Source organism: Desmodus rotundus, chromosome X (genome assembly GCF_022682495.2).
Source record: "Desmodus rotundus isolate HL8 chromosome X, HLdesRot8A.1, whole genome shotgun sequence".
NCBI classification, from domain to species: Eukaryota; Metazoa; Chordata; class Mammalia; order Chiroptera; family Phyllostomidae; genus Desmodus; species Desmodus rotundus.
Window position 1 is genome coordinate 76,908,107 of NC_071400.1, and position 27,517 is coordinate 76,935,623.

The 27,517-nt window shown below is 37.9% G+C and overlaps 1 protein-coding gene across 1 annotated transcript in view; it reads right to left on the reverse strand.

Moving 5' to 3' along the window:
• Positions 1-27,517, reverse strand: part of PRRG1 (proline rich and Gla domain 1) — a 94,321-nt gene that overhangs the window by 33,758 nt on the left and 33,046 nt on the right. The window contains exon 2 of the mRNA XM_024557568.3: positions 16,985-17,035. Coding sequence (XP_024413336.1) covers positions 16,985-16,994 — 10 coding nt within the window. The 5' untranslated portion in view covers positions 16,995-17,035. The remainder of the gene's footprint in view (positions 1-16,984; positions 17,036-27,517) is intronic.

The window sequence follows — 27,517 nt, forward strand, 5'->3', positions numbered from 1 at the left end:
AGAAAAGACATTCTAGGAAAACAAAACAGTAAGAAGGCTTGGAATTGAATAAAGCAAGGGGCATAAATGAGGAACAGTGAGCTGCTCAGTAGGGCCAGAGTACAAGATTCAAAATAGAGTAGGAAATTAAACTGGAAACAGGTCAATGGGCATGTCATAGAGGCACTCAATGTTAGGGTAAGATATTTAAACTACTTGATAGCATTCAAGATTCTAGACCAATTCCTCAGGGAGAATAACCTAGAAAACTATTTTATACATTGATATATAGTTTTTACCTGGCCGTTAGCCTTTTCCCTACATTTTCTTCTCATCCTACCCCAAAATGGAGGAGGGAAAGCCAGGTAAAAGACTACCTACAATAGCTCAGGTTAAGAAATAATGAGATTGGGTTCTGGCCAAGATGGAGGTGTAGGTAGAAACCCTTCGCTTCCTCGCACAACCAAAAGGAGGATAACAACCAATCTAAAATCAATAAACAAAAATAAATAAATAAATAAAATCAATAAATAACCGGAAGTGCCAGAGAATCAAACTGCATGGAACTCAGGTGGCAGGCTGCACAGGCGGGGCTGACTTAAGGAGAAACTGAGTCTCAGAGCTGGCTATGGACTACAGTGGTTGCCACAGTGGGAGAAACTCCCAGGTTCACACAAGAGTTCATTGAAAAGTGGGCTAGAGATCAGCAGGCAAGCTGCATTGTTCCCTCTCTGGCCCCTCCCCAACAAGCAGCCCCGCAAGGCAACCAGGAGGGTTGCCCTGCCCGGGTGAATACCTAAGGCCCTGCCCCCTTACAACTTAACAGGGGCCTCAAACAAAGAAATAGGGCCCAAATAAAAGAACAGAGCAAAACCTCAGAAAGAGAGCTAAGCAATGAGGAGATAGCCAACCTATCTGATGGAGAATTTAAAGCCCTGGTAATCAAAATGCTCACAGATCTGATTGAGCTTGGTCAAAAAAAGAACAAATGAAAGATACCCAAAATGAAATAAAGCAAAATATTCAGGGACCAACAGTGACAGGAAGAAAACCAGGACTCAAATCAACGATTTGGAACAAAAGGAAGAAATAAACATCCAACTGGAACAGAATGAAGAAACAAGAATTCAAAAAAATGAAGAGAGACTTACAAACCCCTGGGACAACTTGAAACGTTCCAACATCCGAATTATAGGGGTGCCAGAAGGAGAAGAAGAACAACAAGAAACTGAAAACTTATTTGAACAAATAATGAAGGAAAACTTCCCCAATCTGGCAAAGGAAATACACTTTCAGGAAGTCCAAGAAGCCCAGAGACTCCCAAAGAAGCTGGACCCAAGGAGGAACACACCAAGACACATCATAATTACATTACCCAAGATTAAAAATAAGGAGAGAATCTTAGAAGCAGCAAGAGAAAAGGAGACAGTTACCTACAAAGGAGTTCCCATAAGACTGTCAGCCGATTTCTCAAAAGAGACCTTACAGGCAAGAAGGAGCTGGAAAGAAGCATTTGAAGTCATGAAAGGCAACATCCTAGTCATGAAAGGACCTACATCCAAGAATACTCTATCCAGCAGAGGTATCATTTAGAATGAAAGGGCAGGTAAAGTGTTTCCCAGAAAAGGTCAAGTTAAAGGAGTTCATCATCACCAAGCCATTATTATATGAAATGTGAAAGGGACTTATCTAAGAAAAGGAAGATCAAAAATATGAAGAGTAAAATGACAACAAACTCACAACTATCAACAAATGAACATAAAAAAATAAAAGAAAGAAAAACAATGAAAACAAAAACTAAGCAAATAACTACAACAGGAACAGAATCTGAAAATGGACATCACATGGAGGGTTTTCAGAGGGGAGGGGGAAGAGAGGCATAGGGGGGAAAAGGTACAGGGAAGAAGAAGCATAATTAGTAGGCATAAAATAGATGGGGAGAGATTAAAAATGGTATAGGAAACAGAACTCAAAGAACTTATATGTACAACCCACGGGCATGAACTAAGCAGGGGATGCTGGAGGGTTGGGGGTACAGGGCAGAGGGGGGATAAAGGGGAAAAATTGGAAAAACTGTAATAGCATACTCAATAAAATATACTTTAAAAAAAGAAATAATGAGATCATGCATTAGAATGGTGGCAATAGGAATGGAAAGAAAGGAACAAACATGAACAAAGCAGATATTGGGTGATTTCTTTGGCCACTACACCCACCATGCAACTTATTCCTCAATCCAACGAACTCTTACCATTCTCCAAACAGGTTCTTTAATGCCTCTGTAGTTTTGTACCTAATATTTCCTCTGCCTAGTGAATTCTTATTCCATTCAGATGTAACACCCTCTAAAACACCTTCCCCAGGGTCTACTCCCCACTTCATTAGAGCTGCTATAGGCTCTCAGTGTTTACATATGCTTAAATTATAGCAATTAATTAAACTCTATTATGATTTTTGGTATGCCTATCTAGTTCCCCCTCAAGACTAAGTGTCTTGAAGGCAGGGCCCATGTTTTACTAATATTTTCATCCAATCTCTGTCTTTCATAACACCTAGTAAAGAACTTGGTACAGAGCAGGATTCAAGAAGTATGACATAAGTGAAAAGGCGGAATGGGAGAAACTTGAAGACTGAGTGACTAGAAGCTGGGAAGCCAAGGATCATGCCTCTAATTATGAAACAGAACCACAAACCTACTATGTTTGTGAAATAAATATGTTGACAGCAGAATTTCTAGTGAGACAGCACTTGAATATCTTATTTTTAGCAAAAGAAACTATCTTTTGAAATTTGTAGAATACTTCTACTTGTGCCCCCCTTAGAGCAGATATTTTTTATTCTGTAAGAACTATTTGATTTCCCCTAATAGTTGTGAAGAGGTAGACTACCTGAACAGCTATTGTTTGGGGAAGAGGACATAGCCAGATTCTTTTTAGTTTAGCAAGGAACTAGCACCTCGATCCCCAAATTGTATACCAAGCCCTCTTTCCCCCAGGGTGCTATAGCAAATTAATAGAAAATGAGCAGGATATTTTACATTTTGAAGGAAACGCATTGATGTTCAATATATATTGGATACCACACAAACTACTAACTTAAGGTAGCTCACAGTGTGGAAGAAAAACAGGAAAATGGAGTTGGTACTGTTAAGAGAGCAACCTCAATTGGAGCCAAGAGGTCTCTGGGAAACTAAGTTAACTCACCCCCTTTTCCAGTAAAACTGAACTTTTAAACTGCTAAACCATTGCTACATCCTGATACGGTTCCTAGAACTGGCTTTGCCTCACAGAACTCCCTATTAAAAAATAAATTTTTCACCTAATAATAGACATAAGGAATTAATCATGTATAGCATAGTGTAAGTCTGCTTGCCTGTACCAATCACAGCTCTTTCAAAGCAACTTACGTAGTCCTTTTGAAAGCACCCCTTTTTCTGCCTTTACAAACTCTGTCTCCTTCCTTCTCAGAACAGTTGGAGTTTCTACCTAAAGTTGTGTTTCCTGGATTGCAATGCCTTAAAAAGACCCACAAATAACGCTTTTGTTTGCTTTGCAATTCTTGGTCAAAACTGATTGACAACAATTTCATCATTGGATAATTCTACATTCATTTCCTTTGTGAAACTAGATTTTTGGCTGTGATTACAAAAAAGTGCTATGTGAAAAATCAGTGTGGATTAGGAAATGAAGGTGGTATCCTTTGTATCCAACATCCTCCACTATCCAACCCGATCCCAAGGTCTGGGAAGTTGTGCGGTGCCCCTCAGGCGTGTACTTCCTTTTAGTAAGTAACTGAATGGCTAAGGTTGAAATAAAAATATTTTCTTGCAATTTATGTATATTATTTTTCAAATGGCTACTAAGCTGTCAGGATATAAATGCTTATTGTTTGGACCTAACTATTTAATAAAAAGATCTATTAAATATTTCTTTTGGCCTATAACTAATATGAAAAAAATCACTGTGACAACTAAGAGTAGTGTAAACTCAGAAAGTTTGAGAACCTCTGACCTAGGGGTTCTGGAGACAGATGTAGTCTTGCCGCTCTCTACCAAATGCATTTGGCATACCAAGCTTGAATGAACTGGGAAGTTCCTTCTTTGAGAAAGGAGAGCAAAATCCCTTTTGAAAGTTCAAAATTACTGAAACCTGTCAGGTGGGTTGTTGCTGTCCTGATAAGAGTTATAAATATCAGGAAAAGGGCACATGTCAGTCCTCTACACTATCACGTTATATTACTCAGTTGTTGTTTGCTCTCAATTAGCTACTCCGGTTCCAGGAGCTTAAGGAAGAGGAGAGGAATATAAAAACTGAAACAACAGGACCACCAAAAGCTGAAACATTTGGGAATTGGGCCCACTGTATTATGGAGTGAGCACAGATGAGTGAAATGCTAGGTAGAAAGATGCCCTCCTCTTCTCCAAGCCCAGCTGGGGCAACCCATGCCTCGGTTATTGTAGTGATTCCTTTAGTATCTTTGGAACTGGTCTGGGTGTCAGAAGGCCTGGTTTGGGCTCCCTGGTTTTGATGTAAGACTATATACCAGCAACAGTGGCAAGAATATCAAGAGCAAGAGAAGATGGGGACTTTCTAGAAATGAACTTACCATTTCATTTTTTTTTTTTTCTGTAATGTGAGATTCAGGGCCTGTTCCTCTAGACTTAATATGCAACCCTAGAGTTCTTGTATTTCTCATAGAAACAGTGTTGGTTGGGGAATTCTTGTATTACCAATGGCTGTGGTTGTTTAATTTAACTAACAGATGTGATGTCTTTGATATCCCAATCTTGTTAAGGGGTGCACATCAGTTATACATTTTGAAAGTAAGAAAAAGAGTTGTTAGAGCAAATAGCTACATGAGGAAAGCAAAACCCCTAGCTTCCCTTCTTCATCCGTAGTATTGGAATAACAGCACCAATCTCATAGTAGTAAATGAGGTAATGTACACAAAGCAATTTGCTCAGGGCTTGCAAAGAATGGATGCTTAATAAATAGACTTGTTGCCACTGTCATAAGGATAGTTATTCCATGAAAGAAAAACCAGATCTACCAAGCTGATAATAATAATGCACTTAGAAAATACAGAATAAAGGAGTAAGGATAAGGTTAATTTGCACTTAGTCTGTATGTTTAATGCCAAGGATGCCTGGGAGATTGGTCCCCTTGGTTAAGTTTGAGATAAAATGTGGGAGAGCTCTATAAAGTGCTATTTAAGTCTGAAACTCCCTTGGAGACACTCTGTACTAGCTTGTCTATACTGTTTACTGAAAGTGTATAGATTGTGGTTTGTATCTGATGTAATTGAGTATGTAGCCTACTTTCAGCTACATGACGAGTGGGGTATCAAAGATTCTCAGTAAACCTGTGCCTTGCCTCCCTTGAAACCAAGGTTATCTTGCACACACCTTGGTGGTTCACAATTAGAAGACAAAACATGTCCTCTATGACTAAAAATGGCCTTAGGAGCCATCTTTCTCCTGCTGCACTGGACAGACATAATAATGCCTACCAATTATTTAGCCATTATTAAAGCCTTCTTACAGCCTCATGGGTCTTTTCAATTATCTAACGTCATGCAGTGGCTACAATATACTTTGATGATTCATAGATATTTTGGGGATATCATGAGATTTCAAAATTTCAGAAATTCTTAAGAAAGTAAATTAAAGCTCATTCCTGGTCCATAGTTATAAGGACCTGATACTGGTAACGTACTCCAAGGAAGCATATGCTTCCATAACATATGCTTACTTTCATTAGATTCAGTTTTGGTCAGATGAACGTTTATCGGTGGCTATCATCATTAGAATTTTAGCAATAGACCATGAAGAAGCTCTTAAGAAGAGGTTAAGAAATGAAATTAGATATATGACAGATATATATGTTTAAAGCAGCATGAGTACTACAACAGAATACACTACATAATCATTTTCTATTTAGGTTTTAGGTTATTTGATAGTTCAGGCAGCTGTTGACAATATTTTTCATAATCACTGTAGCTATTAATGACAGTAATGCATCATTATGCAGCAGTCACTTATTTGAGTGACTTCTAAATTCATGAAATGCGAGATGACCACAGTCATGCATTATAACTTGTCTTATGTTTTACTTACACGGGAGCCCCATCTCGCTTAGACTAATCAAGGATCAATTTATTCAACCCGCATCCACAAGCCTGGCTATGAGACTTGGAAGCTTCATTGCACCTTATTGCTCAAAAGTAGAAGGGCAGGGATAAACTGAACTAGATTAACACATTGAGAGCAACAAGAAGTGAAAGCTGATTAATCTGAAGACAAAGGAAGAGAGACAGAGGCCCTTTTAGGGTTAGAGTAGGCTCTAGCCATCCTTACCTCCCAAAGCTGAAGGCATCAATGATTAGGTTCAGAATGGTGAATCTGACTCACCAAGAAAGAACCATATGGTGCTCAGGATTTTGTTTAGGAAGGCAGTAAATTATACGATCTATTTTAGAACTATTCCCATAAAAATAGTTTTTAAAAAGCTCTTAAACACTTATTAAAAAGATGAGTATGAACACTGCAAAATATATTTATTCAAATGGAAAGTCTGATCCTAGACATTGTTGTGTAAAAGCTGGTATATCAGACCATCTACAACGAGTCCACACACTAACCAGGAAGCCGTCTTTTTCCCCTAATGAATAAATCTCTAATATCTTTTTTAGTTGTGAATTTCCCAAAGACTGCAGAACATGCTAAGCTATCCACTTAATTGAGCCTTCTGTTTGTCACATGAAAACTGCCTTTTGAGACTATCTTGTGGGAGTCTAACAAGGCCAATATCCATTAACCACCTTCACTAACCCTGTATTGAGACAAATGAAATTTCAGCAAAAGAGAAGGGTGTGGCATGGTGAAAAGGTCCTGAATTAGTACTCGGAACACGCAGATTCCTGTTCCAGCTCTGGCACTAAACTGTTAGCAGGATTCTGAATTTGTTGCTTAATTTACCTAGGCCTGTGTCCTAAATTGTGAAGTTAAGGTATTGTATATGATTTCTTAGGTCCTCTCAGTTGTAACTGTGAAGAGTTTTATAATTGCAAAGATGTTTGTTCAGTGGGAGTAGTGTATCATACCGAATTCTTTTGGAATATGAATACACTATTTTCCAGCCAAGCTACCATCATCCCCCAAACCAATAACAAAAAATAAACAAAAGAAAAATCAACAAGGCACACTCCCCCATCCCACCCAGTGCTCAGATTTATATGAAAAAATCTTATGAAGTGTCACACTCATGACCCCTTGTTTTCTTGCTTCTAAGCCACTTTGATACTACTACTCAGTTGTGCACGCATACAATGCCTTCCGGGGTTTTTTTTTTTTTTTACTGAAATGGGTATAAAATAGGTACTTTTTAAAATATATTTTATTGATTATGCTATTACAGATGTCCCAATTTCCCCTTTATTCCCTTCCACCCTGCATACTCCCTCCCACCCGCATTCCCCTCACCCTTTAGTTCATGTCCATGGGTCGTACATATAAGTTCTTTGGCTTCTACATTCCCCATACTATTCTTACCCTCCCCCTGTCTTATTTTCTACCTACCATTTATGCTTCTTCTTCCCTGTACCTTTCCCCCCCTCTCCCCCTCCCACTCCCTGCTGATAACCCTCCATGTGATCTCCATTTCTGTGATTCTGTTCCTGTTCTAGTTGTTTGCTTAGGTTGTTTTTTTTTTTTGTTTGTTTGTTTTAGGCTCGGTTGTTAATAACTGTGAGTTTGTTGTCATTTTACTGTTATATTTTTGATCTTCCTTTTCTTAGATAAGTCCCTTTAATGTTTCATATAATAAGGGCTGGGTGATGATGAACTCCTTTAACTTCACCTTATCTGGGAAGCACTTTATCTGCCCTTCCATTCTAAATGATAGCTTTGCTGGGTAGAGTAATCTTGGATGTAGGTCCTTGCTTTTCATGACTTCCAATACTTCTCTCCAGCCCCTTCTTGCCTGTAAGGTTTCTTTTGAGAAATTGGCTGATAGTCTGATGTGAACTACTTTGTAGGTAACTGTCTCCTTTTCTCTTGCTGCTTCTAAGATTCTCTCCTTCTCTTTAGTCTTGAGTAACTTAATGATGATGTGCCTTGGTGTGTGCTTCCTTGGGTCCAACTTCTTTGGGATTCTCTCAGATTCCTGGACTTCCTGGAAGTCTATTTCCTTTGCCAGATTAGGGAAGTTCTCTTTCATTATTTGTTCAAATAAGTTTTCCATTTCTTGCTCTTCCTCTTCTCCTTCTGGCACCCCTATGATTCAGATGGTGGAACATTTAAAGATGTCCTGGAGGTTCTTAAGGCTCTCCTCATTTTTTTGAATTCTTGTTTCTTCAACTGTTCTGGTTGAATGTTTATTTCTTCCTTCTGCTCCAAACCATTGATCTGAGTCCCAGTTTCCTTCCTGTCATTGTTGGTTCCCTCTACATTTTCCTTTATTTCACTTTTCATAGCCTTCACTTTTTCCTCTAATTTGTGACCATATTCAACCAATTCTGTGAGCATCCTGATTACCAGTGTTTTGAACTGTGCATCTAATAGGTTAGCTATCTCTTTGTCGCTTAGTTGAATTTTTTCTGGAGCTTTGATCTGCTCTTTCATTTGGGCCATTTTTGTTTTGTCTCAGTGCACTTGTTATGTAGTAAGGGGCGGAAGGGCAACCCATATAGCTGCATGTGGCGCTGTATGTGGGGGAGGGTTCTGAGAGGGAATAGTGCCACTTGCTCCACTCTCTGCTGGATTTCAGTCACTTCCCCCGTTACCCACAAGCAAACTGGGCCCTTTGGGTGCTGACTCCCAGGTGGGTGGTTTGTGTACATTCTGGGACCCTGTGGGTCTCTCCAATGAACTCTCCTGTGAGGCTAGGAGTTTCTCCTCCACCTCAACCCCCACAGATGTTTTCAGTCAGAGGTTTGAGGCTTTATTTCCCTGTGCTGGGACCCTGGGTTGTACGGTCTGTCTTGCTCCCTACTTGTTCCTCCTGGTTTATCTGCATGCGGATGTGGAACCACCCGGTCTGCCAGCTGCCTCCTTGCCTGCCCTGGCCCTCCAGCCAGCTGCCTTGCTACAAGTCCTCTCTGTCCGGCTGCCTGTCTCCACCCCTCCTACCAGGCTGGGTGAGTGTTTCTTCTTTAACTCCTTGGTTGTCAGACTTATATATAGTTCGATTTTCTGGCAGTTCTGGTTGGTTTTTTGTTTTTAAATTTGTTGTCCTTCTTTTGGTTTTGTGAGGAGGCACAGTGTGTCTACCTACACCTCTATCTTGGCTGGAAGTCTAAAATAGGTACTTCTTATCACAGATTAATGGGAATAACTTTTCCTAAAAAATAAAGCCTCATATTCTAAAGCAACATTTCACTTATGAAAAAAAGTGTTATTTGGATCATTCTCCTATTAGTTAGCAAGATGGAAAAAAAATAGAATGTTTACCAATTGTATTTCACCACTGTAACCTATTTGTGAAAAATAAAGGTTAACTTTTTCATAGCAGGTAGATTTATAATCCAGAATTTGTTGTATGGTGGTGCTCATGTATATTACCAGGTTGTCACAAACTTATAGCTTAGTTAGACTGGCACGTAGTATGTGTTCACAGCAATTAGGGAGCTGAAATCCATTCAAGAACTCATATATTTAAAAAGTATTTAAAGTTATATGATTGAGCTAGTTGAAAAGTCTCAGGGTGTGGGAGAAGAAATAATTGTTATTAATACCTCTAATATCCTGAATCTGCTTCTTAAGGACAATCTGGTGGTTATGATCACTACCTAAGACTTCTTAAAAAGGATATCTTTATGCTACTGGGGGTAATACAATGAAATGCCAGATGGTAACAGGCAAGTTTCCAGGAATAAGTGTGGAGAAAATGCCAGAAATGGATTTCTATACAAGAGAAGACAAAAGAAGTAATGTACAAAGTCAATATTCTTTAAAAACAAAACAAACCTGTCCCCTCCGGGTGAGTCTTATTAGTCTTATTAACTCAATATGGTTTTTCTTAAAAGCTAAATTTTGGATCATATATTTAGATGTCTCTTGCCTAATGATTTTACGCTCTATATTGAATAATGAGATATGGAGAGATGGTCTAATAGTTTCTCCCACAAAGAAAGATAAAAGGCCAAATTTTCTTTGACAGAGTTTTACAATTTATAACTCCTTATCAAAAATAATTCTTCATGAATTGGTGGATGACAACAATGAAACTGCTAGCAATGGCAACAAGTGATTTAAATGGATGGTACTCTAACACTTGATATATGGACTAGGAGCCATGTCTTAGCCACAAGAAACCAACAAATATGGAATTAGCAAGTGGTCTAATTTGCACAAAATTAAGCACACAATCAGGTGGAATCGTGAAAACAGGAAAATTCCAAAGATGGATATTTCTCCTGTCACCATTGCCTGAATGGTATCAGCGACAATATCATTAGTCTTAGTGTCTACAGTTGTTACCGCTATAAACCTTTCTCTTTAGTTTATGGATCCTATCTACACTGATTACAGTCCTGTCTGGAAATAACTATAACTAATAATCACCATTTAATGAGGGGAAAAGCAGACAGAGAAGTCACCAATATGAAATATAGTTTTAAACACATAATTCTATGTTATAATGAATGCTTTACAACTTGCCAACATAGACACTATGATATTATCTACGTGATATTTAACTGTAATCTAGACCGTAGCAGTGGATAATTATCCTGATAGAGCACATACTATATTCGATCAAAAAACTACACTCCAGAGGTGGCTATTAAGATAGCATGCAAAGGTAGCATTCAGCTTTCTCTCCTGCCCACAAAAGCAGAACATAATGGATATGAGAAATGGGAGTCTCACTGACAAATTAGTGTCTTTTTAAATTTGCATGCAAATTTGAGAAATGACTTTTCATGGGATGGTGAAGTCAATGATATTTATATGTGGATTTGCTCTAGAAATGATAGCGGAATCCAAACTTTTTGCTTGCTCTGTCTGAAGGGGAGTTGCAACATACCAGGAGCACTTCACTTTTCCTTCCCTCAGGGTAGCTGCCTTCAGAAAACCTGGGGCACACTAATCCATTTCAGTCGCTTTGTTTTACTCACAAGACAACTGAAATCCAGAGGTTATGTTACTAATCCAAGAACACAGCTTCTTGGTTATATGGTTTTCCAGAACCATATAATGCTCCTCTTTAGACTCAAATTACTTCTATTAAAAACATTGTAATATGTGAGTTCTCAACCTTGGGTGATTTTGCACTCCAGGGAACACTTGGTAGTGTCTAGATACATTTTTGGTTGTCACAACTTGGAGGGGTAGGTGTGACTGGCATCTAGTGTGAAGAAGTCAAGGATGCTGCCAAACATCTTATAATACACAGGACTCCCCTCACAATGAAGAATTATCTAGCCTAAAATGTCAACGGTCACTCTTAGGTATATATCCCCCCAAATTGAAGAGATAGTCAAATAAAAACTTGTACATCAGTGTTCGTAGCAGCACTATGTACAATAGCCACAGGGTGGAAATAACCTAAACATCTATTAACTGATGAATGGATAATCACAATGTGGTATATTCATACAGTGGGTTATTTTTCAGCCATTAAAAAGAATAAGCTACTAACACAACATGGATAAACCTAAAAAACATACGCTACGTGAATAAAGACAGACACAGAAGGTCACATATGGTATTACTGCATTTGTATGAAGTTCAGAATAGGTAAATGCATGGAGATAGAAAGCAGACTACAGGTCGTCAGGGCCTGGAGAGAGGGAGGAATAGTGACTGACTGCTTAATGGGTAGAGGGTCTCCTCTAGAGGAGTTAAAAATGGTTTAGAATTAAATGCTTGCACAACATCGTGAATGTACTAAAGGCCACTGAACTGTACACTTTAACGCAGTTCTGTTATATGGCTTTTACCTCAATTTAAAAAATGTCAATAGCATTGAGGTAGAAAACCCATTCTAAACATATGTACTAAAGGTTATTTTGGTCTCAAATAGCTAAAAATCAGAGCAGATTGCAATCAAAGACAAAAAAGCATCAAGTACTATAATGAGTTTATATAGTTCATTTCTTTTTTTCTGGTAGGAAAGATTTGCCAGGAAAAAATAATGACTGTTGTCAGCCCCAAGCAGATTTGACATTACTGCTATAAAATTATGAAGATGAGGATTTATGATAAATTGGTGACATCATCTCAACTGCAGAGGCATGAATATGTTACTGTAATAAAAAGATTCTCAGATTTAACACAGTCCAGAAAATGAAATAATTGTCTTTAACTGTGTGCCTGCACTTGAGCGATACACCAGGGAGCTGTCAAAATTAGGCACTACGTTATGAGACAGTCACTTTACAAGGCTTGTCAGTGTGAACATCCATTCTGTTTGAAAATATGGAGCTGTATACTCAGAGTTAAAGTTCAGGATTGGTCTCAACCAAATGGAAGTTTGGCAGTGAATCAAAGAGCTTAGAGATTTACTGTGGTAGCTATAAACCATTTTTCCTTTCACAAAGTCTTGATAAGTGGGGGGACATGTTTGGGTTCCTTGGACTAAAGGAGCCAGGCACATTCAGGGACCCAAAGGCATTATGCTGCTATGTTTTAATTAAAAAAACAAAAACAACAAAGACTGTGCCTGGCAGCACTGCCACTGTTTCTCTACAGCACGGCAATATGTTCATGCGTACTGGACCATCAAGGGCATGTCACCATTAAGCGTGGAAAATGAAGATGGAAACTGATTTTTTGGATTAAGATTTTTCTAGCCCTAGGATTTTTTCCTAGGCTAAGTAAAAGTTATTTCCAAAGAGTAAATGCTGGAAGAGGAAAAACAGAAAAAGTGCTAAGGTATCTTCATGTTTTTATTTTAATTATTCTCCACAAATAAAACCTGTCAGCTTGCTATCATTCAGCTATTGCAGATATTATTTTCTATACAACAAAGTAAAATTAATGCTTTCAAAGACGCCTGGCTAAATATCCCCATTTTTTAAGGAGTAGGAACACCGTGTGGTTAGTTATGGTTGAAACAGCATGATGAATTTCTTCCAGAAGCTGTTTTCTTAAATTAAAGATAGTGAAATTAGCCATCAATAACTTCATTTTAGACTACTAAATACCACAAATTGCTGATATCGAACTTAGGACATGCAATAAGAGACATGTGTCCTGACATAGAAAAGCATTCAGATGGAAAACAGGTATGTTTTAAAAATCAAATTATATTCAAACACTGAAACAAAAACAATAACCCCCAAATTTTTTAGCAAGAAAACTCCCAAGAAATTGCTTTGTGGATTACTGCAACTTTTGTCATGAATATACCAGCTGCTTGGTGTGGGGGGTGGGGGAATGAAATGTTAGGCTAAAGTTTTAATTTCTGCTTGAAGATGATTAAAGATAAATACTCAAGTATATACATACATACCTGTGAAAACCTCACATTATCATCTTTGTGAAAATGTTAATTCTCTACTAAAATCTTACACATAATTTTATCTATGCATGTTGTTCTTTTTTTGTAACAGCATCTCCACTTGTCACCTCATACTATTCTAGTATTCTATGATGTATTAAATTCTTTATGTTAAGAAAAACCACAAACATAAAAAACCTATTGATGAAGGGCGACTTTCAACTGGTAAGTGTCTTAGGCCCCTTATTTTAGGGCACCTTCCACTGTGGGTTGTGTACAGCAAGCTTCTGAGTTGAATTATCTTGTTATTTGCCTTGGTGACTGCCAATCTGTGCTACTGCCTTTGCAGCCAGGGACCCCCACTGCTCCGAGGATTTTGATATTCGAGGTAATCCACTATGTGCTACACATGTGTTTCAGCTGTTACCATAAATGGTGATGAACACTGAGCCATTTCTCTTTGCCTACCTGTCCAGTCCCCCATGCTATGAGAAATATATGAACATCATCATAGATCTTAGAAAATATTTTCTTCCACACCTTTCACAGCAACCTAAGTTTTGGTTTTTACATCAATGTGAGACAGAAACATCAAGCAGTTGTCTCCTGTATGTGCCCCGACCAGAGACTGAACCTGCAACCTAGGTATGTGCCCTGGGAATTGAACCCACAACCTTTTTGGGATATGGGATTGACACTCCAACCAACTGAGCCACCTGGCCATAGCATAGCTCCTAAGTTTTTAATCTACTTTTATACACTACTGATGACTAGAATATTCAAAACATGGTTTAATGGAAGAAAATAAAAACTAGTCATGACAATGGAAGAAAATGAAAAACTAGTTATGACTAGGTTTCCATTTTGGCTCTCTATATGCTGTGGACTTCACACAAAACTTCCTCTCACAACCCTCTGTTTTGTAATAAATAAAATGAAGATAATAATCTCTATTTATATCACACAGTTGTCTTACAACTCAAATAAAATAATGTAGGAGAAAGATCTGTGTTATAGTGTTCTACTTGTTAATATCGAAATAATTATATATGTTTGATACGTACATTTTAATATTATCAAAATAAAATCCATATTAAATATGCAATGGGATATAGAAATTATATCTGGAAATTTAGATATTAACTAGTTTCATGAGCTGTAAGAAAAGCTCTTCCTATTTTCTACCTGGTGTTACTTCTTTTTTTTCTCACATTTTTTAATGTTGTTCAAGTACAGTTGTCTCAATTTTCCCCCAACCACTCCCCCCATCCCTACTTTCCACCCTTGATCCTACAAAATAATTACATATTCTTAAGAGTCCTAAATCCTAGCTCAGAACTCATATGTAGTAAATAGGATTTCAATGCCACATACAATGGACACTGATGGTGGTCTAATAAGAAATTAAACACAAGTCTGTTCTCATCGCAACCCCCACCATTTTTAAGACTTTGTCTGTAATTTTTTCATGTCAAATAAATGATTCATCTAACACATATTTATGATTTCTTCATCCAATATCAAAGAACGAAAAAAGAAATTCACTTCAATTTTAATTTTTCACCTACACTGTAGTTTTCCAGCTTTGTTATTTTTGTAGTCCCTTAATGAGACTAGTGCCATATCTTTGTGAGATTTTCCTCTGTTGTCCCTTTGTATGACACATTGAGCTGTTTGTGAGAAGCTTTACCAAATCCAGTGAAAACTTCACTGTACACTGCCAGAAAAGAAAAAACTGAGCACACAGTAACATTTTTCCACTCATAGTGTCAGCAATTAACGAGTGTAATCAGGCGAACTAAGCAAAGCTTAGAGAGTAAAGGATAGAGCCTTTGAGATTCAGGATGTTAAGGATGCTTTTAAAGTTGCTGGCCAATTTACAAGCTTCTGTGTGTTTATAAAAGTAGCACTTTTGAAGCACTTCCCTTATCTCATGTCCATGTTGGAAGCATGTCCATCTTGCAGATTACATTACCAGGCCCTGTCCTTTGGCAAGGACTCTGTTAATTGTCTGACCATTTAAATGAACACTTGTTGGGGCACCTTTTAAAGTAAGCACCCAGTGATGTGCTTGCTCATGACCTGATGATCATTCTAAAAATTAAGAGAACAAGAACAATGTGTTGCCCTGTACCAGTGTACTTCTCTTCTCCAAATCCACCCCAAGCTTGAGATTAGGTGAGGACCAAACCATGATGAGTTACTCTGGAAGCTTCTGTTGACAACTGACTTGGGGTTAGAACATGGCATGGATTAGCCACAAAATTTTGACAAGATTTTTAAATTTTTTAAATTTTCTAAACTATCAGATATTGGTATCTTTTCTGAAGTCTGGGAAAGAAGCACAATCCCTGGGGTTAATTGGTCTTCAAGGAAAGTTCTGGCAAGAAAACAAAACAGGCAAAATCTGACTCAACAGATTCAGTGAGATATTTTCCATGATTAATTCATGGCCCACCAGGGCTCATGCTACAATGGGATAAAATGGCTAGAGCCCAAAATATAAAGAGGCACTTTCTGTCACTTGTACAACCCTAGTCAGCCCTGGTGACCAAATAACTTCATTTTAACTATTAAAAGACAACAAATGAAGATATATTTATTCAATAAGGACAGCAATGAGCAGATACCACTGGTCTCTTCCATTATACTTTATATAGAGTTCTCCACACACTTTTCATATGGATTATCACATTATGTCAACCTCACCTTCCTAGGGCTAGAAGTGCAGAACGTATTAATCCCATCTCAACATGAACAAACAAGTCTAGGGGAGATCTAGGATTTGGTTAAGGTAGTAGAGGTAGTAGAGGTAGTAGAGGTAATAGAGGTACAGGCCTGCGATTCTTTATGTCCGGTACTCTCCTCACTATACTACACAACACCAAGTCTCCCTGTGAGGTCCTCTATAGCATCTGATTTTATAGTGTATATTGATTAGGATTATTTATGGAGTCACTACTGGCTGGTTTATATTAACTTTACAATGAAATGAGCTTAAATTTGTCTATTAACCACTGACCATAAATAGCCTTATGAGAAAGGAAAAATAAACAAAACAAATTCATCTAATGGTTCTTAATAGCAGGCTTTAACATTTTAGGGGAAATCAAAACCATTTATAAATCAACCTCACAGATAATTTTTTAATCCTAAAATTGGTTCATGGTAGAATCATTTTGTTGTTATTGTTTATGTTATTATCAACAAGGCTTAGAAACCATTGGAAGCATATGGGTAACTTTGCTAAGAGTTATAAAGAAGCTGGGATTCAGGCAGATCTATATAGTATCAAGTTTGAGCCTTCTCCCCTTGTACTGGGAGATGTCCAGAAAAGAGCAGAAGAAAAAAAGACCCTTGCCAATGAGCAACATGTGGTCTGTAGGTCTTTCTCTGGAAAGCCCTGCTTCAGACAAAAACTTTCTAACACTAACCAGAAATACAATTTAGGTGTCCAAAAAAACAAAACAAAAAAAACCCTTGGAGTTACAAATCTAATTTCCTGGATACAGTGAATTAATATGGAAAATGTCTAAATTATTTAAAAGTGAAGAGAAACTTACTCCTCCCCATGTTTTCTTGTGGTCCTCGGGAGATTCCTGGATGATGATTCCCTGTTAAAACACAGCACATACACACAGTTAGATTCACGGAGGCTGAGTCACTGCACTACATCAAATAAGTTCCATTAAAGTTGATGAGGTCAACATTAGCATTTTATTTCAGTACATTCTAATCTTGCCCCTTTACAAAAACGTTTTCTCCATCACAAACAGATATTTAACTTCAAAGAACAGAAACACAGTATTCTGGAAGCATGAGGTTTATACGAACTTACAATGACCTCGTTTATCTGGCATTAGTTTCTACCCTTGGCAAATAAAATTCATCAAATTGGTCACATGCTTATCTCTTAGGAGAAGGCAGTGATATCAATAAAAGTTGGTGGACAAAAAATGCCAAAAGGCCCAAGTTTAATAACTAGGCTACTGTGTTATTAGTTTGTCTATACCTGGCTTCTCTTCAATGTCATTCTGTGACAAATCCAATACCCTTCATAGTGTAACACCTTCGTGGTGTTAAACAGCAGTACCTCTAATCAAATCATCCCTGAGGCAGAGCAGCCCACAGAGTTATTACCCATAAACAGTATGAATCAATAACCATGAACTACTGACAACAAAAACTTTGGAGAAAAAATAAAACACATATTGTAAAAGCAAGTAGACATGGAGGAGCGGCAGTATTGTTTTCAAAAGATGAAAATACATGCGCAACTTCTGCATGCTTTTAGGAGGCTGAATAATTGCATTCATTTAGAAGCTACCTTGTGATGTGTAGAAAACAGAAATTTTTATCAAGTTTAACTAATTGCAACACAAGTCAAATTATATTCCCAATGTATAAATAAAGCCATCCTACTATTTGTTTCAAAAAAAAAAAAAAAGGAAAATACATGCACAGAAGATATTTCATACCATAATGCTTCATTTTTCTTATAGGTTTCAATCACAGCATGATCACACATTTATTGTTTACCTGCTACATTCCCAATATGGAGCTAAACACCAGAAAGGCAAAATTATAAGATATAATCTATCAATCCATTCAGGAATGCATAATCTACTTAAAGCTAAGCACATAGGGGAGAGTAATATCATCAAGATGGTTACATAGGTCTCCTTCATAGGCCAACTTCAGTCCCTCTCACAGGAAGACCACCAACAACTATCCATAGAAAAGACACCACTGTGAAAATCCCACATTAGAAGGGTAAGAGGACTACGTACACTCTGACCGCACTGCCCCTCCTCCACACTGACGTAGTGCCACACCAAGAGGGCACCTGTGGTTTCTACAGCGGGAAAAGAGAGCCTGAGGTGTACCAGTTTCCCCAGCATGTGAAACGCTTCCCAGGACGCTCACTCAGGTCTTGCCTCATGTGAGTCACTGGAGGAATCCTCAGGGCTTTGATAGAGGTGGATAAGGGGGGTAGAGGTTACAGCAAATACTGCTCAGGTCTTGGCAGACAGCATTCCTGCTTGCAGCAGTGACTGAGCAGAGATCACAGCCAGATCTCTAAAATCTGAAGAGTTGAGCCAGTGACCCCTCTGGCTAGGAAGCTCTGTTGGCAGTTTTGCCTGAATGGTATCCCTAGTCAGTGGGCCATATGGGCAGTAAAGCCTGTTCTACCACCCCGCCCAGGAAAGGAAGCAAATTCTCAGCTCCACCCAAGTGCTGAGCATAGCCTCCAGTTCCGCCCACCCAGAAGGCCTGGCCAGAGAACTAAAAGAGCCCACTGAGCCAAATCCTACAGCCCTGCTTGGTCAGAGAGGCAAGCTAGCAGCCCTGCCCAATTGTTAAGCATAGCCTCTGGCCCTGCTTAACTAGGGAGCCTGAATGGTGACCTTGGGCAACATAGGAGCCCAGTCTACAACCCTAAGATACAGATGAGGCCAGCCTATGACCATGCCCAATTGCTGAACATGACCTAGGGCTTTGCCCAGGCAGGAAGCCCAGCCAGTAACCCTGTCCAGTCAGGAGCATAACCTACTTCCCCAGCCAACAGAAATGCCCAGCCAGTGAATTTCCCTATCTGCAGAGCACAGACAGTGGCTCAGGTGATCACAAAGACGAGGATAGAGCCCCACTCAACTTTATGCCACAGTCTGTGGCCCTGCCTGACCCCAGAGCACAGCCTGAGGCCATATCAGACTACTAAATACTGCCTGCAGCCCCACCTAAACACAGAGTCCACACAGTGACACCATCTGGTTGTAGAGCACAGTCTGAGATCCCACACAACCAGGGTGGTTGCAGAGAACAGCCCATAGCCCTTCCCATTGTGGAATTCAACCAGTGGTACCATCCTGCCAGTGAATGTAGCCTGGGACTTTACCCAACCAGAGGTAATTGCAGAGCTCAGCTAGTGACCCACCTGATCTGCAGAACACAATCAACAGCTCCACTAAATAGGGATATGGTCTCCCAGTGTTCCTGCTTGAACAGAGCCCACCCAGCTGTAGAGTCTGGCCAGAGGCACCCCCCACAACCCAAACTCAGAGCATGAGCAGTGGTCTTACCCTAGTACAGACCACAATAACAAACCTTGCCTGCCAACAGAAGCTACCCAATGACCTATCTAGTACCCCAAGCTGTGGCAACTGGCAAAGGTCTTTCCCTGCAGAAGTGAACAAATAAAGTCTTGAGGGGGAGGACAAACAAATGCACAAATACCAATGCAAAGAATCAAGCATCACAAAGAAAAAGGTAAGCATTATACCACTAAAAAAAACTAATAAAGTGCCAATAACTGACCCTAAAGAAATAGAGAACTATCTGAAAAGGAATACAAAACAATCCTCTTAACGAACTTCACTGAGCTATGAAACACACAGACAGACATCTAAGCAAAATTAGGGAAGTAATGCATAAACAAAATTAGAAGGTCAACAAAGAAATAGAAGCCATCAAGAAAACCCAGAAATCTTAAAGCTAAAGAATACAATGACTGAAGAATAGAACAAAATGACAATTGTGATTATCTATCAATAATTACTTTAAATGTAAATGGATTAAATTCTTCAATGAAAAGAAACAGAATGGCTGAATGGATTAAAGAAAAATAAGATCCCAGCAACAGGCTGCCTATCTGAGATTTAAGGATACATATAGAATGAAGTAAAAGGATGGAAACAGACATTCTAAGCAAATAGTAACCAAAAAAAGCAGAGATAACCTATTTATCAGACAAAATAGATTTTAAGCTAAAAATGGTCACAAGACACAAAGAAGGCCATTATACAATGAAAACAGGTCAATTCATCAAGAAGATATAACAATTGTAAATATGTACGCACATGACTTTGAAGCAAAAAGGAGAAATAAACACCAATACAATAATAGTTGGGGACTTTAATACCCTACTCTCAACAATGGAGAGATCATCCAAACGGAGAATTAATCAGGAAACAGCGGATTTAAACAACACTACAGATCACATGGACAGAATAGACACACACACAGAACATTCCATCTGCCAGCAGTACAATATACATTCTTCTCAAACTCACGTGGAAGCTTTTCTAGGATAGATCATCCGGTAGGCCACAAAATGAGTCTCAAATACAAAAAGACAGAAATGATATTGAGTATCTTTTACAAAGATGATGATATGAATGAGAAATCAATAATGAGAAGAAAGCTGAAAATTCTCAAATACATGAAAATTGAGACACTCCTGACCAACTAATGGACCAAAAAAGAAATAAAAATATGGAAACGCAACATAGGAAAATCCAAAGGGATTCAGTAAAAGCAGTTCTAAGAGGGAATTTTACAGTGATAAATTTTCAAGAAAAAAGAATGATTTCAAAGAAACAACCTAACTTTACACCTCAAGGAACTAGTAAAAGAAGAATAAATTAAGTCCAAAGTTAGCAGAGGAAGGAAATACTAAATATTAGAACAAAAGTAAATGAAATATAAAATAAAAAACAATAGAAAAGATTAACAAAACTGAAAGTTGATTCATTGAAAAGAGGAACAAAATTGACAAACCTTTAGCTAGACCAAGAAAAAAGAGAATTCAAATAAATAAAATCAAGAGGAGAGAAAGGATCATGAGACTACTATGAACAATTATACGTCAACAAATTGGATAGACAACCTAGTAGTGGATCAATTCCTAGAAACATACAACTCACCAAGACTAAATAATGAAGAAATGGAAAATCTGAACAGAACAATTGCAAGGAGAATAAATCCATAATCAGCGACCCGCCCTCCCCCCCTAAATAAAAGCCCAGGACCAGATGCTTTCCCTGGTAAATTCTACCAAACATTTTTTTAATCCTTCTCAAATTCTTTAAAAAATATTTTATCCTCACCTGAGGACATTGTTTCATTGCTTTAAGAGAGAGAAGAAGAGAGGAAGGGAGAGAGAGAAACATTGATGCAAGAGAGAAGCATCAATTGGATGCCTCCCATACATGCCCAGACAGGGAATCTCACGTATGAAGACCAGGAACTGACCCTGTAACCCCTTGGTTACAGGACAACACTTCTAAAAAACTGAAGAGGAAGGAACACTTCCAAACTCATTTTATGAGGCCAGCATTACCCTGATACAAAAGCCAGATAAGGACACTACAAGAAAACTACAGGCCAATATCCCCAATAAATACAACTGCAAAAATTCATAACAAAATACTAGCAAAACCAAATTCAACAACATATACGTAACATAATAAAGGCTATACCAGAGAAGCCCACAACTAACACCATACTCAACAATGAAAGGTTCAATGCTTTTTCTCTAAGATCAGGAACAAGACAAGGGTACCCATGATCAGTACTCCTACTCAGCATAGTACTGGAAGTTCTAGACAGAGCAATCAGGAAAGAAGAAAAAAAATAAAAGTCATCTAACTTGGAAAGGAAGAAGTACAATTCCCTATTTGCTGATGACATGGTATTGTATATAGAAGCTCCTAAAGACTCCACCAAAAACTGTTTGAAAAAAGCAAGTAAAGTTGCAGGATACAAAATCAACAGACAAACATTAATTGTGTTTCTATACACTAACTATAAATTATCTGAAAAAGAAATAAAGAAACAACTCCATTTATAATAGCATAAAAAAAGAATAAAATACTTCAAAAAAATGTAACCAAGGAGGTGAATGATCTCTACGCTGAAAATTCTAAGACACTGATGAAAAAAAAATCAAAGAAAGCACAAATATAAAGCTACCCCATGTTCATGGATTAGAAGAATATTACTAAAATGTGCATACTACAATACACACATCTATAGATTTGATGTAATAACTACCAATACTCCAATGGCAATTTTTACAGAAATAGAAAAAACAATCCTAAAATGTGTATGGAACCATGAATAACCTGAATAACCAAAGAAATCTTGAGAGAAAAGATAAACAAAGCTAGACATATCATACTTCCTGGTTTCAAACTATACTGCAAAACTATAGTAATCAAAATAGTATGGTAATGGCATTAAAAAAGGCAAATACACCAAAGGAACAGAATCCGGAATCCAGAAATAAACCCATGCATATATATAAGGGCAACTAATATTTGACAAGGGTGGCAAGAAAACTCAATGGGGAAAAGACAGTCTCTTCAATAAATGGTCTTGGGAAAATTAGATATTCACATGTAAAAGAAACTGGACCCCTCACCTTACGACACTGATAAAAATTAACCCAAAATGGATTAAGGACTTAAATGTAAGACCTAAAACCATAAAACTAGAAGAAAAAAAAAGTGGAAAAAATGATTGACATTGGTCTTGGCAATGATTTTTTTGCATATGACACCAAAAACACAAGCAACAAAAGCAAAAATAAATGAGACTACATCAAATTAAAAAGCTTCTACACAGCAAAAGATGATCAACAAAATTAAAAGGCCACGTAAGGAATGGGAGAGTATATTTTCAAACTAAATATCTGATAAAGGATTAATATCCAAAATATACAATAAACTTATTACACAACAAAATTATTATACAACTTGGTAGCAAAAAGCAAATAACCAAATTTAAAAATGGGCAATGGTCTTGAGCAGACATTTTTCAAAATAAGACACACAAATGGCCAATAGGTATATAAAAAGGGGCTCAACATCACATGATTTACATCAGGGAAATGCAAATCAAAGCCACAATGATATATCACCTTGCACCTGTTAGGATGTCTATTACCAAAATGACAAGGGATAACAAATGCTAGTGAGGATGCGGAGAAAGGAGAACACTTGTATCCTGTTGGTGGGTGTGTAACCTGGTACAGACACTATGGAAAACAGTATGAAAGATCCTCAAGAAAAATAGAACTACCATATGATCTAGCAATTCCACTTTGAGGTATATATCTAAAGGTAATAAAATGACTGCCTGGAAGAGATTGCTGTACTACCAACTTCATTGCAGCATTATTTGACTATTGTCAAGATATAGAAACACCTAAGTATCTAATGACAGATGAATGGATAAAGAAAATGTGATACATGACAGACAGAGCCACACAATAGAATATTATTCAGTCATAAAAAAAGGAAATTCTGCCATTTGTGACAGCATGGATGAACCTTGAGGGCGTTATGCTAAGTGAAATAAGTCAGACATTAAAAGACAAATACTGTATGATCTCACTTATATGCAGAATCTAAAAAAAGACACTCAAAAACACAGAGATTAGACTGGTGGTTGCCAGGGATAGAGGGAGTGGGTGAAGTTGGTCAAAAGGTACAGACTTCTAGTTTTAAGATGAGTAAGTTCTGGTATGCAATGTATAGCATGGTGACTATAGATATCAATATTGTATATTTCAAAGATGCTGAGTAAATCTTTAAAGATTTTCAATACATACACAAAATTACAACTATATGAGGTGATGATCTGTTAACTAACTTTACGGTAGCATTTACTTCACAATATATACCTGTATCATTACATCGTATACCTTAAACTTGCCCAATGTTACACGTCAATTACATGATAATAAAATTGGAAAACAATCAGCATATATAAAGACAATCAGGGAATAAATGAGACTGAGACCTGGTTACTAGTTGTTTGTGTGTATACACACACACACACACATTTCCCCTACTGTGTCTGTCCAGAAAGTCAAGCCATTGTTAACATAATGAGAATAGTTTGTGCAACATAGATGTAACCTGGCAGCCAAGGAGAGTGGACTGGAATGTGTGTGCGTGAACAACAACTTCACTGTACTAGTCGAGAGGGGCAGTAGACGCCTTTGAGTGAGCATGTGCACTGTGTGGCCATCACATTCAAAATGACTGAGCAAGAAGAGCAATGAATCTGCATCAGATTTTGCATTAAGCTTGAACATTCCTCCGGGGAAACTATTTGGATGATGCAGAAGGCTGCAGCTATGGGCAACAGGTGATTGGCAGCTTCGTGACAACAACGCGCCTGCTCATGCGTCACATCTCCTGCAGAGTTTCTGGCCAAACATCAAATCACCCAGAATGACTCAGCCCCGCTACAGCCCAGATTTGGTGCCCTGTGACTTCTGGCTTTTCCTAAAACTAAAATCACCTTTGAAAAGGAAGAGCTTTCAGACCATCAATGACATTCAGGAAAATATGATGGGGCAGCTGATGGAGACTGGCAGAACTGTGTGAGGTCCCAAGGTGCCTACTTTGAAGGGGCCTCAGGCATCATTGTCCTGTGTACAATGTTTTTGTATCTTACTCAATAATTGTCTCCATTTCTCATAGTGCATGGCTGGATACTTTCTGGACAGCCTAGTATATAAAATGGAATGTTACTCGGCCATAAAAAAGAATGAATTCTTACCATTTGTGACAGCATGGATGAACCTAGAGGGCATTATGCTAAGAAAAGTAAGTTTGAGAAAAACAAATATCAATACTATATGATTTCACTTATATATGCAATCAACAAACAATATAAACAAACAAAACAGAGACTCATAGATACAGAGAACAGACTGATGGGTGTCAGATGGGAGGGGTATTGAGGAAATGGGTGAAAAAGGTGAAGGGATTAAGAAGTACAAATTGGTAGTTACAAAAATGGTCATGGGGATGTAAAGTACAGCATAAGGAATATGGTCAGTAATATTGTAATAATCATGTATGGTGCCAGGCAGGTACTTGAAATCTGGGGGGGACCACTTTATAAAGTATATGATTGTCTAACCACTATGCTGTGCACCTGAAAGTAATACAATACTGAATATAAACTGTAATTGAATTTTTAATTTTTTAAAAGTGCTGTCATATATTGAATTCCTTAGATGCATACTTTAGAATCTGGAGAGTAAAGTTATGCAAGTTATTCAAGTGAAGAAATATACCTTCTTTCAGTCTGTTGTCCAGTTATCCTCAGATTTTGGGTAAAGTAATATGTAGCCAACTTACCACAGTCACCTTTTCAATTCAATAAATATGTACTGTGTGTCTATTCAAATACACATTGTGTTTCTGCCACATGCCTAGGTGCTGGGGATACAGCAGCAAACAGAAGAGACAGAAGTCCCTGCCCTCATGAAAGTTACAACCTAAATGGAAAGAAATAGCCCTGGCTGGGTCGTTCCGTTGGTTAGAGCATCATCCTGATACTCCAAGGTTGTGGATTCAATCCCTGTTCAGGGGACATAGAAGTATCAACCACTGAGTGCATAAATAAGTGGAACAACAAAGTGATGTCTCCCCACTTCTCTCTCTCTCTAAAATAAACATTCTTAAAAAATAAAAATAAATGGGAAGAACTAACCTGTTCTTGTTTATTTAAACAAGCAAAATGTCGAGCACGTTAAATCATGATAAATAGTGGTACACGCCAAGGAGGAAAAAAAAAGTGAGGAAAGGAGGGCAGGAATTATTTAATCAGGATCATCTGTGTAAGACAGGCAATTATATAAATAATTGTCTTTTAGTAGTTTATCAATGACACATCTGTTGGTATGTATCAGGGGTCAGCAAACTTTCTGTAAAGTGCCAGAGAGTAAATATTTTAAGTTTTGTGAGTTACATGGTCTCTTTCACAACTACTTACCTCTGCTGTTGTAGCACAAAAGCAGCCACAGAAATGAGTGCCTACGGTCTATAGAGCTTTGTTTATGGATGCTGAGATTGAAATTTTATATAATTCTCATGTGTCATGACATTTTCTTTAAAAAATTTTCAACAATTTAAAAATGTAAAAACCAATTTCAGTTCATGGGCTGTACAAAAGCCAGACAACCAGGCATTATTTGCCAACCTCTGGAGTACACAATGAAATAGCTTACTGAATTTTCACAAATGAACAAGTCAAGAGAAATATAAGTAAGCCTAGATGAAAGAAGGTGAAGACATTAGCCAAAGAATGTATATGCACTACCCATAGACACAGACAACAGTATGGTGATGGCCAGAGGGAACGGGGGCAGGGACTGGGTGGAGGTGGACAAAGCACAGGGAGGGGAGATGGGGACATCTATAATAGTGTCAACAATAAAGCAGAAAAAAATGAAATATAAGTAAGCATAGGATATACATTAGTGAAACATAAAGATCCAGCACTTAGAGGCAGACAGAGAGCAGGGTGCAACTATGAAGGGAGGAAGTTGAGGGGGTGGAAGGATCAAACAAAAAGGACTCATGTACATGGTCAACAATGTGGTGATTGCAGGGGGAGGGGGTTATAATGGTAACAGAAAAAATACAATAAGATCCAGCACTATCAATAATAACAGAAAAATCTCTAATAATTTTAGAGATATTAATTTTATATGATAGTGAGACTTACAACTCAAGTACACAATAAAATATTAAAGATAATGGTGTAACTATCTAAATAAATCATGCTAAAACTTTAGAAGTACCTCAGTGAATAAGAAGTCATTGTCACAAAGTATATTAAATAATCTAGATGCCCTATAAAATGACTTGAAGTCAATTCTATTCCCTAACAGAAAGTTTGTCTCATCCATAGTGATATTTCAGTTATCACTTTGATCCCAATAAAACACAAAGCCATATATCCAGGCTTGACTTCTCCCCTCCCTTCCACAGTTCCAAATGTCTCCGTGAAATCTACACCTGCATATTGTGCCACTACCTGAATCATCAGGGATCTAAAACCAATTTTTTTCCATCACATAGTGGCTTCCATTCTAAATTCCATAATTATGTTAATAATATCTTCATTATCTCATTCAACCCAAATGTTATGGGATGGATGATATTTTTAAATATTTAACGTTTTTTTTTCTCAAGAGCTCATTTTTTTGCCTTCTTTCTTACTCCTTACCACCTCTCCCCAAAGTAACTAAGCCATTCTGTGCTCATTGCTTCAAATGAAAGATAAGCTTGAACAAAGAGGAAAAACAAAATTTAAGATAAAGAAAAAAATAGTTTAACTTTGCCTTTCAAGGTACTTGTGGGGATAAACAAGAGGTCTTCTAGCAGAGACAATGATTGAAGAAAATAAAAGCAAGGGTTCTACCTCCAATCTCATCTGCTCGTTCCTCCTTCCTAGGTTAGAAAGGCTCCCCTGGGTTAAAGGGAGGAGAGAAGCTCAGTGAGACC